Source organism: Eptatretus burgeri, chromosome 7 (genome assembly GCF_056783735.1).
Source record: "Eptatretus burgeri isolate ZD-2024b chromosome 7, Ebu_testis_v1, whole genome shotgun sequence".
Classification (NCBI taxonomy): Eukaryota; Metazoa; Chordata; class Myxini; order Myxiniformes; family Myxinidae; genus Eptatretus; species Eptatretus burgeri.
In genome coordinates, this window is record NC_140967.1 from 42,413,664 (window position 1) to 42,425,792 (window position 12,129).

At 41.6% G+C, this 12,129-nt stretch overlaps 2 protein-coding genes across 8 annotated transcripts in view; one reads left to right on the forward strand and one right to left on the reverse strand.

Annotated features, from left to right (window-relative positions):
- The window catches only part of LOC147023109 (phosphofurin acidic cluster sorting protein 1-like), a 177,783-nt gene extending 173,955 nt beyond the window's left edge, over positions 1-3,828 (forward strand). For all 5 annotated transcript variants that reach the window (XM_085888184.1, XM_085888187.1, XM_085888185.1 and 2 more), the window contains 2 exons: positions 2,170-2,283; positions 2,487-3,828. In XM_085888184.1, coding sequence (XP_085744310.1) covers positions 2,170-2,283; positions 2,487-2,605 — 233 coding nt within the window. In that variant the 3' untranslated portion in view covers positions 2,606-3,828. The remainder of the gene's footprint in view (positions 1-2,169; positions 2,284-2,486) is intronic.
- A 1,740-nt stretch (positions 3,829-5,568) lies between these two features.
- MRPL2 (mitochondrial ribosomal protein L2) overlaps positions 5,569-12,129 on the reverse strand; it is a 36,530-nt gene continuing 29,969 nt past the window's right edge. For all 3 annotated transcript variants that reach the window (XM_085888211.1, XM_085888212.1, XM_085888210.1), the window contains one exon: positions 5,569-6,729. In XM_085888211.1, the coding sequence (XP_085744337.1) occupies positions 6,511-6,729 (219 nt within the window). In that variant the 3' untranslated portion in view covers positions 5,569-6,510. The remainder of the gene's footprint in view (positions 6,730-12,129) is intronic.

Consider the following 12,129-nt stretch of genomic DNA (forward strand, 5'->3'; position numbering starts at 1 on the left):
TCATCTCCAGAACGACAAAGGCTGCACGTAAATTACTCGGGTTGGTGGTCTACGTGATTCTATTGGCTTTCTGTGTTTCCACATTCGATTGGTCGACTCAAACGCTTCGTTCATTTCTGCTTTAATAAAATCAAACATTTGGTTTTGAATAATGCATGACATGGACTTTGATTTGTCTGGTAATGACAGTGAGTGTGAGAGAAATGAAGGATTTTGGTTTGAATTAGATGGAGAATTGTCGGATAACGTAGTCGCGGGAGGTGAAGTTCAGGCAGCTGGAAACGAAATACGGCCTTACCAGTTCGAGCCTGAAGCAGGACAAGCAGAGGAAAATGGCGATGAAATTCCCGGAGTTCATGATGATCGGGAGGACATCGAAGGAAAACTTGGCAATAACAACTGGTTAGACAAAATCCTATTCGTAATTCAATAATGTAAATTTGACTTGCATACTGCTCGATATCAGAAATATTTTAGTGAGGTGACGCGACCAGCTCAGCGGACATGTTGCACCACGGCGAATGAATCGTAAGCAAGGCCAGCCCATGTAATGGGCTGTATCTCTCTGCGCATAAAACGAAGCAATCTCGTTGTCCGGATACGATGAAAACTTGTGTGCAGAACATACCTTGCGACACAATTGTCTAGAGTAGTCTGATAAATCTGACGTTCTGTTGCATTTTTATTTATTTTATTCCTACTGTCATGTAGTGCCAGTAGAAAACAATGAAGAAAAGAGAATAATAAAAGAAAGCTACAGCACGTCAGATTTATCGGACTAGTCGGACGGACGACGGATTTATCGGACTAGTCTCGACTCTAGAGTTGACAAGTAACTTGTATTAGCATACACACAATTGATAAGTCAATGCGTAAGAGTCCCGAGGGTATGAGGCCGTGTAATAGGACAGATAAATTTGTCTTTCATAGTTGTGCCAACATATTTTTCCCTGTTCATTTATTACAGCATTTTGGCGAAATGTTAATGAATAGCAAGCCAATGGAAGCAGTACCTTCACTTTAGAATAAACCCATGTATGTCGAGCGCAGCCGTACCTGGCTTGCATGTATGTGGAATCGTACCTATCCCAGCAGGCTGGTTTCAACGAACAATTCCATAAGCTAAAAAACGTGGGTGCAGGTTTTTCACATTGTTTGATTTTAAAATTATCTCCTTGCACCTTGAAATGATGTGATATTAATCTTTAGTATTTTACTTGTATGCCCCTGTAAGTTTCTTTTTTAATGGAAAGGTTCAACAGTCACATTTTATATTTTGTGGACATGGTATAGCCCTTTATTGTGCATACATCTATTGGATTTGTACACGACTCCGACAAGGTAGTAAAGGGATAAATAATTGCCTCGTGATTGTTGTGCATACACGGCTCAGAAGCAGAATTTCTTTTCCGTGAAGCAATCACAGGAATTAAGACGATCAGTGAGATAGCAAACACATGTGCATAATGCATTTGTACGTATTTTATACGGAGCGCGACATCTAATCAATCCACTCTGTGCGAGTCACGTTCTGGAGATGACGTGAACGGTCACGTGACCTGCGGTTAGCTGGTCAACTTTTTTGAGGGGCGGGGCATAGCTAGTTGTGAAAAGCACTAGGAATGTTCGAAATATTGGTCTAATTATCCAATTTTTTATTTCAAAAAAGAAACATGGGTGATTTCTTCACTAGGAAGATCAAGTTAATATATAAATAACCAGAAAGTTTTGAGTGTCATGGGACCTTTAAGTCGTGTTTCCCTATTTGTAATAAAGTCCATTTCGATTTAGTTTTTCATCATTGCATCAGCTATTTCACAAGTGAAGTGAAACATTTCAATCACATTGTAAAACCTTCGAGTTTATTTTTTTCTTTATTTATCCAAATGGTGTTACAAAATGTATCGAATTGCTTCGATACTGCATTGCATACGTGCCTTAATGAAGATCCAAATTTGATTGAATTGTCACCACAACTACATAAGTGCTAATATAATTGCAATATGAACGACACTCGTATGAGCACTTCGGATATAGCCATGAATGTAATGGAATCGAATGAAACAACTCGGCATTTGGAATGTGCATCGGTGGCTCATGGGAATACAACTTTATCCCGGTTCCCTCATGATTCTCTGAGCCTTCCCCCTTTTGTTTCTTTTCTAAAAGGTATCTTTTTGGGGAAAAAGCCAAGAGAAAGAGAAGGGGAGTCACGAAGTCAGCACGTGGATGGGATAAACCGGCTCATATGCACTGCCAAACAGCAGCATACGATGCTGAGGGGTAAGGCTGGGAGCAAGGATCACTCATGTTGGCTCACGAAGGAGGTTGTGTAAAAATGGGTGGGGTTCAGGAAGGTTGTCATTGGGAGTGAAGGTTTTGTGGTGGGGAGTGGGGTGTAGCATCAACAGTGAAGAAGCAAGCGAAGAACCTGGATTTGTTAAAGTAAGCAATTTGACATGTTGTGCATGTGTACTCCCTTCCAGTGATTGTGGATGGTGTAGTGTGGCACGACGTGAAGTTTTTCCAACTGGCTGCTCAGTGGCCCACCCACGTGAAATACTTTCCAGTGGCGTTGAGTGGATCTAGACGGCTGTCCACATAGGATTCATGGGGCAGCTAATTGCACTTTAACAGAGGGTCCAATGCGACGTGTGCACTTTTTGTCATGGTCAGCTGGGATCCTGACAGCCAGACCAGCTATGACGTTCTGACCGAAAGAGTAATTTTCTACTTGGTGTCATGTGAACTTTCCATAAATAGCAATACAGTTGGTCAGTTAGTTAGATCGTTGCACTGTTTGAAAATGTCATCTCCATGATGTTTTGTGCAGTTGTTAATTAGTTTCATTTTTTGGGGGTGGGGGTTGTGGGGGACTTGATCGATTAGGTCAATGTTTCATTCCGACGGCAGTGATGTCATAGTCGACACCCTCCATGTGATGTTTGGAACATGCGGTGGTCGTTTATGTAACCCATTGTCGGTGAAGTGGACTTCTGGACAAACTCAACTATCTAACAAAGTTGTTCATCCATTCACATTTACTTGGTACATGTGCCTTTTTGTAGGACTTGAGGTTTAAAATGAAAGTTTGGTGGCTCGACATCAAGTATACTTTTATGGTAATGAACCTAATTGATGGTCATGAGCCAGGCTGGAGGGAGTGGGGGGAAGGGGAGTACATATATTCCTGACACTAACTTATGCCAATATTTTGTGTTGAGCTGGACACTTATTTTGACAGTTAGAAAAGCCAATGGAATTGCAAGTCTGAGCATTATTGATACCTAATACTAAGTTGCCATTGCAGTGATACTCTTTGTGGGTGGGAAGAGAAAGGTCAGTGCAATTACTAATGAGAGAGAAAAATGCTTTCACATTTAACTAAGAAGAATATGCGCTGCAATTGCTGTTTCGTTGCGTTTGTCAAATCTGAGTCGTTTCTGTTCATGATTGTATTGACGTGATCAAAATGAGTGTATGTTTTTTCCTTGAGTCAATACTTTGAAAGGTTATCGTGACTCAGACTTTGCCCTTTGATGTTCCGATTTCACAATGTTTCATCTCGATCACTGTCGTGCGAAATAGTACGATGTATCGATGGTGCATTTTTATCGAACACTCGCTACATTACCATTTCAAGGCTGCTTTGTCTCAATAAGTATTACTCTTAAGCAGTTTTAATACCGCAAACATAACATGTATGGTTTTGGATAATATTTGTAAAACACCCCAATTGCTCACCGCAGCTTTATCATGACACGGAAAAGGCCGATGTGAGATGTTTCTGGGTGGGAAAGGGAAATAAAAGCAATCTCTACAACAAAAGACTTTTTTCCGTTTTAATTTAAGAAAAACAATGTTTGCAAGTTGAAAGCACCAAAACAATGTTTGCAAAATGTACCAGACTCTGCACAGAGCTCTGGTGCAATCAAAGCAGTTCCTTGGCATGGGTTATGCTGGGTGGTTTGCCATTGCCTTTCCAGCATTCAGTCTAGGCAGGAATTTAGAATTTGTTCAGGGTGCTGGCGATAACTCACCTATGTTTCGCAGATACTGTGGGATATTTAACCTGAACCAACTAATGCTGGTGGATGGGATGCTCAGTTTAATGTTTGTCTGAGGGACAGCACACACATTGATGAATTGCCCTGCCTGCGAAATGCCAGAATGACAGCTTATAGCTGGGCCTAAATTCGAACCCAGGCAAGACTGCTTAGAGGAGAGCATGCATACATTGAGACTATCCTGCAAATTGCTTAAACACAGATGCTGGGAGGGGGGGGGGGAGGAGTGGTGCTATACAGAGCTTTGTACAATCACAAACATTTTTACACCCAAAAATGAAAAAGAATATTTCTACCTCCAATATTTATGGAGAGATCAAAGTGAGACTAAAAGCAGGAGACCAAACAGTGACATCTCCTTTATTTACCATAAATTCAGTCTTGGTCCAATCAAATATTTGGTGTAGCATTAAGTCAATGATGCTATCTACACTCAGCACTTTTCTATGACTCGCGAGTACAATTTAGGGCGAGTACATGAGCATGCAGCTGACTTGCTGTGTGCCAGCATGAACTTGTCACTCCTTTAGTGTTACTGTAAAAACTTGGGAAGTTGCTAAGAATTTGCAATACTTTATCCTTTGGTTCTGCAGTCTATCGAACCACCTTCCAAGAGGCCGTTCTTTCCCACTATTCCCTCCAGGACTTCAAGCATACATGTCATTCCCCATCCTGACACATTGTCTTCCTCATCCCCATTCAGCCTTCCTAATCCAATCCTCTTAATTGCTGGTTTCAGTGTTTTCTCCCCTTTTCTCTCTTCCTTTCCTGTTCATTTAATTGCTTGCTTCTTGTGTCCAATTATTGCCTCACTTACCTTCACTGTCAATTTAACCTTTCTCTTCCATGAGCCACTCATTCTGAAAGAAAAAAATTAAAAATAAAAACGTCGAGAAAGAAATTCTACTTCCACAAGCACTGAAACTAAAGCAAAAATGGCGATTCCATCTGCTCATATCTGCTGAGATGGCTGAAGGGAAAAGTGGCATGTTTTGCCGATGTTCTGAGTTTTTGATGACACACGCACTCCTTTTGAAAAGCAAAATTTGGGTGATTTTTATGCTGTAAATGCTCAATTAGGTTTACTTGCGAAGAACCCATCCTTGTGGTTGGAATAATCCCCCCAGAATTGACCTATTTTACTATGACATGTCATACCCCCTTAATTCCTTCCGTCCAGCAGTTCAGGAGTGCAGAGAAATCAAACACACAAATAAGCAAACCCACAGACATTTCTCAAATTATAGTCTGACTCCCTCCTGTTTCCTATGTAATCCTCTGTACAATTACTAAGGGAGAGATTTGAATAAGATTATAACAAGACACAGACATCTCACATATTATACCAACAAAAAAAGAAGAAAAAAGACAACATACCATATTTTTTGGCACATCGATACTACACCCCCCCCCCCAGCCCCCCTGGAAGTCGGGCCTCGACTTATCTCTGGTTTAAAAACAGTGAATTGTGTAATTTTGAAAAAACCAGCAAAGCGTGATATTTTCTGAAATAAGTAGTATAATTGTTCCTGAAAACACACTACAGAAATCATTGCAAAGAACATTTGGCGATTGAGTGAGCAATTAAACATTTTAAAATCCGCTCACTGATTCTTTTGAAATTATCCAATCAATAACAAGCACAGCGCACACTCACCAATTACGTTTGATCCATCCTTTTCAATCCTAATCATATGGATCCATCCTTACGACATCTCAAAATGCCTCCCTTAAAGTCACGCAAGTCATACACGGTAGCTTGGAAGTTGTGAAGTTCGCTGAAGAAAATGAAGGGAATTTGGCTCCGCACATTAAAAAAAAAGATGTTGGGGAGAAATACAGCTTGTTTTTTTTTTAATACTGTACCTCTCTATATGATAAACATGTTGAAAAACAATTTACATTCATAATTCATCCAAAATGTCATACCACAATAATTCAAATAACATGTACAAAATAAGTCGTTCATATTCATGACCCTGGAAGTACATAGCTTGTGATTCCTTGTGAGTGTCAGGGAGGAATTGGCACCTCTATTGTTCATACTGACAGCTTTGCTAATCACCATCATTGATTGAGCTTCATCTTATGCTCCAAGTCGACTTATCTATGAATGAAGGAAGGAAAATTAGCCAATTCGACTTATACTCCACATCGACTTGTATTTCATACAACACTATTGAAGAATCAAAGTATATACTGTAAGAGTTGAAATAACCTCTAAATTTGTATTGACAATATTCAGGATAAAGCTGCAAAGAGATGATATCTCAGTCCCTGAATTGTTAAACATTAAGGTTTATTAACAGTTACCATTCCAACTCGCAGAAGTACATATTTTGTGGGAACCTGGCATTCCTCAATACAACACAACCAATGCTCCTGGAAAAGGCAGCACTTTTTATTAGAGCACAACCCCGGAATCGAGCAGTGCCTCTTCTCCTCATGCAGGCTGCAGGAAGCGGGCAGCTGGAAATTGTGTGTAATCCTTCAGGGGCTTTGGCGGATGGATCTTTCGGCCCGCCCAACCACCCTTGCGCTGCCACAGGCCACTGGAGGGACGACGGCCGAGCCAACGACTGCGCCCAGCCTTGCCCAGTTTACGCTGGTTGTGATGGATGTTGGAGACACGACCCACTGTTGCCATGCATTTTGCATCAACCTGGAAAGAGAAGAAGAAATTTGGAGCGAACATTGCTCTAAGAAAAGCAAGCAAAGAAAGGGAGTTCATATCAAAAATCATTTCTCGGTGTAAAGGTTATATCTATCAAAAGACAAACAACCAGGTTATTGTTTTAAAATATTCAGTAATCTTTGCATATAAAATGAGGCAATGTTTGTTTATTCCAAAATACCATCGTCTCTAAACAATGAATTGCAGCAAATGCTTATATGCAAAAGATAGCTTCCATAAGCAATGTATTCTTTTGACTCAGTTGTTGCTTTAGCTTTTGTTCAGACTCTGTTCATGTGAAAACGTTGTTCATCTCGGGGGAGGGGGAGGGGGGTTATGGCAGATGCAGAGTTCCCACATGACCATCTATAAATGAACCCTTCATCAACCTGTCCCCAAACATTTGTTGTTTTTTTTGGCCATGCACAATATTTTCAGGTTTTTGTTTTTTCTGTTTATATCTTCTTCATTCATATGCAGCACAAGACTGTGGGGTAGCATCATTGGTTGAGGGTACAGCTTCTGCTGGTTCGGGCAGGAAATTTAAATTTGGCATGGTGCCGGCTATAGCTTGCCTACTCTTTGCAAAGGACACCGTGGGATCTTTAACATCCACCAATGAATGCTCGCAGATGGGATTCCCGTTTAACATCCATCCAAGGGATTGCGCACACACATTGATGAATCACCCTTCCTGTGAAAAACCGGGATGACAGTTTATAACTGGGTCAGAATCAAACCCAGGCTCGGCAGCTTCGAGGTGAGTGTGCATACTTCCAGGCCATCCTGTCAACCCAGTTTATATAGTGACGAGGTATTTTTACCCATCTCTTTGCTCACGGATTTAATCAAAAGAGTGAAATACATTTTTTTGAAAATTTCAACACCATAATGCATATTCTTAAGTTGTTTAAACTTTCTTTATACAAGATGATGATGATTTGTAATACAGGATACCACTGGGTGGCACTAAATGATACACATTTAGAGAGAGAATTGGGATCTCCCTCCCCAACCCCCCCAACCTGAACCCTCTGTTGATGGAAACCACACTTGGGGTACCCTTAGACAACATGCAAAATTTGGTTGGATTTGGTTCAGTAGTTTAATTTTTGAAGCATATATAAATATATATAGAAACAAACAAATATACAAGTTCACTTTTATAGTCGAGATTTGCTGCCTCTTTCTTTTTAATTTACATTTGCTTATTCACTCGATTATTATTAGCCTCCATTAGCCTGAGTCTGAAATGGGGGCTCATGGATTTGGTCTCGATTTTCATGTCCGTGCGTGCGTCCGCAACCATATCTCGGACATCTATGGACTGATTTTATTCGTACTTGGCACAAAGACAACACACAATGGTAAACATATGCCCGCCTTTTTTTTGCGACGTCAGATCCAAGATGGCCGACTGGTGGCCATTTTAGTTGTAAAAAAAAAACAAAAAAAACCCCAGTGTCGAACACGTCCTCAACCATTTCTCGGACAATCATTTACCGATGTTGTTTAAATTTAGTACACAGATAAAGAACGTTGCTTACATATGCACTTTTTTTTTTTGAGATCAGATCCAAGATGGCCGACTGGCAGCCATTTTAGTTGTTAAAAAAAATATTGTTCTTCATCGTGTGAATGGGTATTGTCAGCGCCCCAGCGGGGTATATTAATTTATTTTCCAGCAAAGGTACCCAGCCCTCATCCCACCCCTCCCCTCCCTCATCCCACCCCTCCCCCTCTCTCATCCCACCCCTCCCCCTCCCTCATCCCACCCCTCCCCTCCCTCATCCCACCCCACTCTTCCCCCCAGACTCTCACGTCCCACCCCTCCCCCTCCGAAGTTATGAATTGTGAGAAAATGACTTTAAAACCCCAAATATAGTGTATCCTGGTGAAAAAAAAAGAAGTGATCCTATAAAATTTGAACACAATTATCCTTGGGAGCTCAGAGGAGATACATACATACATATATATATATATATATATATATATATATGTATATATATATATGTATATGTATATATATATATATATATATATATATATGTATATGTATATATATATATATATATATATATATATATATATATATATATATATATATATATATATATATATATATATATATATATATATATATATATATATATATATATATATATATGTATATATATATATATATATATATATATATATATATATGTATATATATATATATATATATATATATATATATATATATATATATATATATATATATATATATATATATATATATATATATATATGTATATATATATATATATATATATATATATATATATATATGTATATGTATATATATATATATATATATATATATATATATATATATATATATATATATATATATATATATATATATATATATATATATCTTCTTCTTTCGGCTGCTCCCGTTTGATCCGCTCTGGCGACCCCTTCCATATGATCCGCATAGTGATTTGGCTTAGTTTTTACGTCGGATGCCCTTCCTGACGCAACCCTGGTCGCCTCTTATGACACAGGGATATGGGACACCTATTCTAACCGGGGCATACACCGGGACCAGTACACTGGTATTCATTTCGCCGACCTTGGAAGGATGACAGGCTGAGTCAACCCCCTGGTGTGTATTAATTCAAGCGGCCAACGGGGCTTGAAATTAGGACCTTTTTGGATCCCAAGCCACTACCCTAACACCAGGCTATATACATATATATATATATATATATATATAAATATATATATATATATATATATATATATATATACATATATATATATATATATATATATAAATATATATATATATATATATAGATTTTTCTTTGTTTCTTTGCGTGAACGTTGTGGCGCCATGTCTTTAAGTAGAACTGTTAAGTGTGTACATCATAGATAGACGGTCGTAGCTCTTTTGCATTGCTTTTGTTGGTTACATAATTGCATGCGTGCTTTTGTTTTTGCCTTTGTCGATTGCAAACTGCATGCGTGTCTTGCCTTGCTTGATTATATGACTGCATGGCTGCATATGTGCCGCTTATTCAATAAATGTGCTTGTTTAAATGTTAACCCGTTCGTTGCGTCCTTTCCCTAATTGAACTGCCAGATTGCACTCGGAATATAGTTGGTTGTTAAATAACCGATAATAGAATCGGGTCCAACGGGGCCTCGCGATAACACCCCGCTCGTTTATCCCAAAACGGAGCGAGCTGCTTAAGCGGCTCGTTTCCAAGCGGGCCTCATTGAGGTACAATCTCTCGGTAATCTACCCGCACGATTAATTAGGTAATTCGAAGATTCGGCGATCGGACCCTGTAACGCGCGGGTGAAATGCGGACAAGGTTGTGGTGTGCTTAAAACACACCCGTGGCTGGTTTTTGGCATTGATCCGGAAAGCCGCGACTAGATTGTCCGTTCGGTGGGCGAAGCGGCCGCTATTGGTAAAACGCGGTAGTTCGCATGCCGGCGGGCGAGAATCTGTAACACTGTTGTCAAGGAGTGGGATTAAAATCCATCCCACCTCCAACCAAATTTACGGGAATCGGACCAAGGGTGCGTCGAGCGACCCTCGATTCCCATTAAATTTCGAGCTTTTTAAAATTATTCCGATAAGAAAGATGGCAGTTCAAGGCGAACGGGAGCAGGGGGTAATAGAAATGGATTTGGAGATGATAGAATCCATGGCCCAGGACGAAATCACCGTGCAGGACTCCGTAATGCAAGTTGAATTTACCCCACAATCAAACCCAGAATCCGAAATGGAGGCCGCGGTGTATGACCCCCCCCCCTCCTCCACCAAATTCCCTCCCCGGTCCCCAGCGAAACCGCGACCGATAATGGCGGATCGGTCCTGTTAGAGTCATCAGACATAAGAAAGATCTGATACAGATGATACAAGGCATGAATAACAAAATGGATACAAATGCAAAGGAAATGAAAAACGAGATGAAAAACGAAATGAAGGAAATGAAAAACGAGATGAAAAACGAAATGAAGGAAATGAAAAACGAAATAAATACAAATGCGTGTAAAATGGATAAGAATATGCAAACGCTGCGGGGTGAAATGCAGAATATGGGGCTGAATCTCCAGGCTGGGCAGAAGGCAATAATGGCAGTGGCGCGCGACGAAGCGCGGACAAAGGTGTGCAGAATGGCGGCGCCACGTGGAAGTACGACCAAACCGACGAGGGGGAGTGTGAATTGTGTCCGGCCCGCGATGGAAGCGGGGGAGGACAAAATAATTTGGGAGACGCGTTGGGCGATACTTGTGTAGGTGATAGAGAGGCTGACGGTGGCACAGAGGGAAAAATTAAATGGGGTGACGGAGACGTGTACGAGACAAGTAGAGACGAGGGAGATAATAAAGAAGACAACGGAAATAAAAACATCAGAGACGCGGGAGATAGAAAAAGTAGAGGAGAGACTACACGATAAAGACGGGGTGAAAGACGAGCACACACACATGGAGTTAGCAAGGGACAATGAAGGGGAGCTCGAGGGATGTGTCGTGACCCGGTGCAAGCAGCCGGATAGCCTCCTTCAGCAATGGAGGGAGACTCTATGCTCCCTTGAAGCGGATCTCAACCAGGTGGGTCCGGTCGAGCTTTGCGAGGTAGTGGGGGCGAGTGCTGTAGACGGGTACACACGGAGCTTGGGGGGTGTGAAGGCCCCGGGACCCCTTGTGGTGGCGCGAATCCCCAGTGTGATTGTTCCGGTGTGTGTGGTTACGAGTATACCGAATTGCATGCTTTCCAGCACGCATTGTGTGAGTGAAACCCCCTGTGCAAATGGAAGGCCGTGTGTGAGTGGAACCACGTGTGCAAGTGAAATGGCATGCGTGAGTGAACGGCCGTGTGTGAGAGAGACAGCATGTGAGAGGTCGCTGTACGTGAGGGAGATGACAGTCAGCATGCGGGAACACGCAACCGCATGTCCGATTGCCATCTCGAGGTGTGTGAGCGTCGTGGCACGTGAGAATGTGTGCGTAAGAGTGCAACGACGACGGTGCCTGACGGTGGATAAAGGCCGAGTAGCGGCCGTAGCTGTTTTGGGGACCGTGCCAGATTCGCACGGCAGCGCGCGCACGGGGTCCGTGCTGTGCTACGCACGAGACCGCCACGTGCGAGTCTGCGCGAGTGAAATCCGGTCCGGAAACGCACGCGGTGGATGTTAGCCGATCCCGCGGACGGACAGAAGCTAGACGAATTTGGAATGGATGGGTTCTCCACGCGAGCGTGTTTGTAAAGCTCCGATGAGCAGAGCACATGTGTTCGCGTGGGGAACCCCTCGAAGTGCGAGGCTTGTTTTTAATGCGCAGGGTGACATCGTGGCTGCATGGTTGGAATCCGGCAGGAGGGGAAAT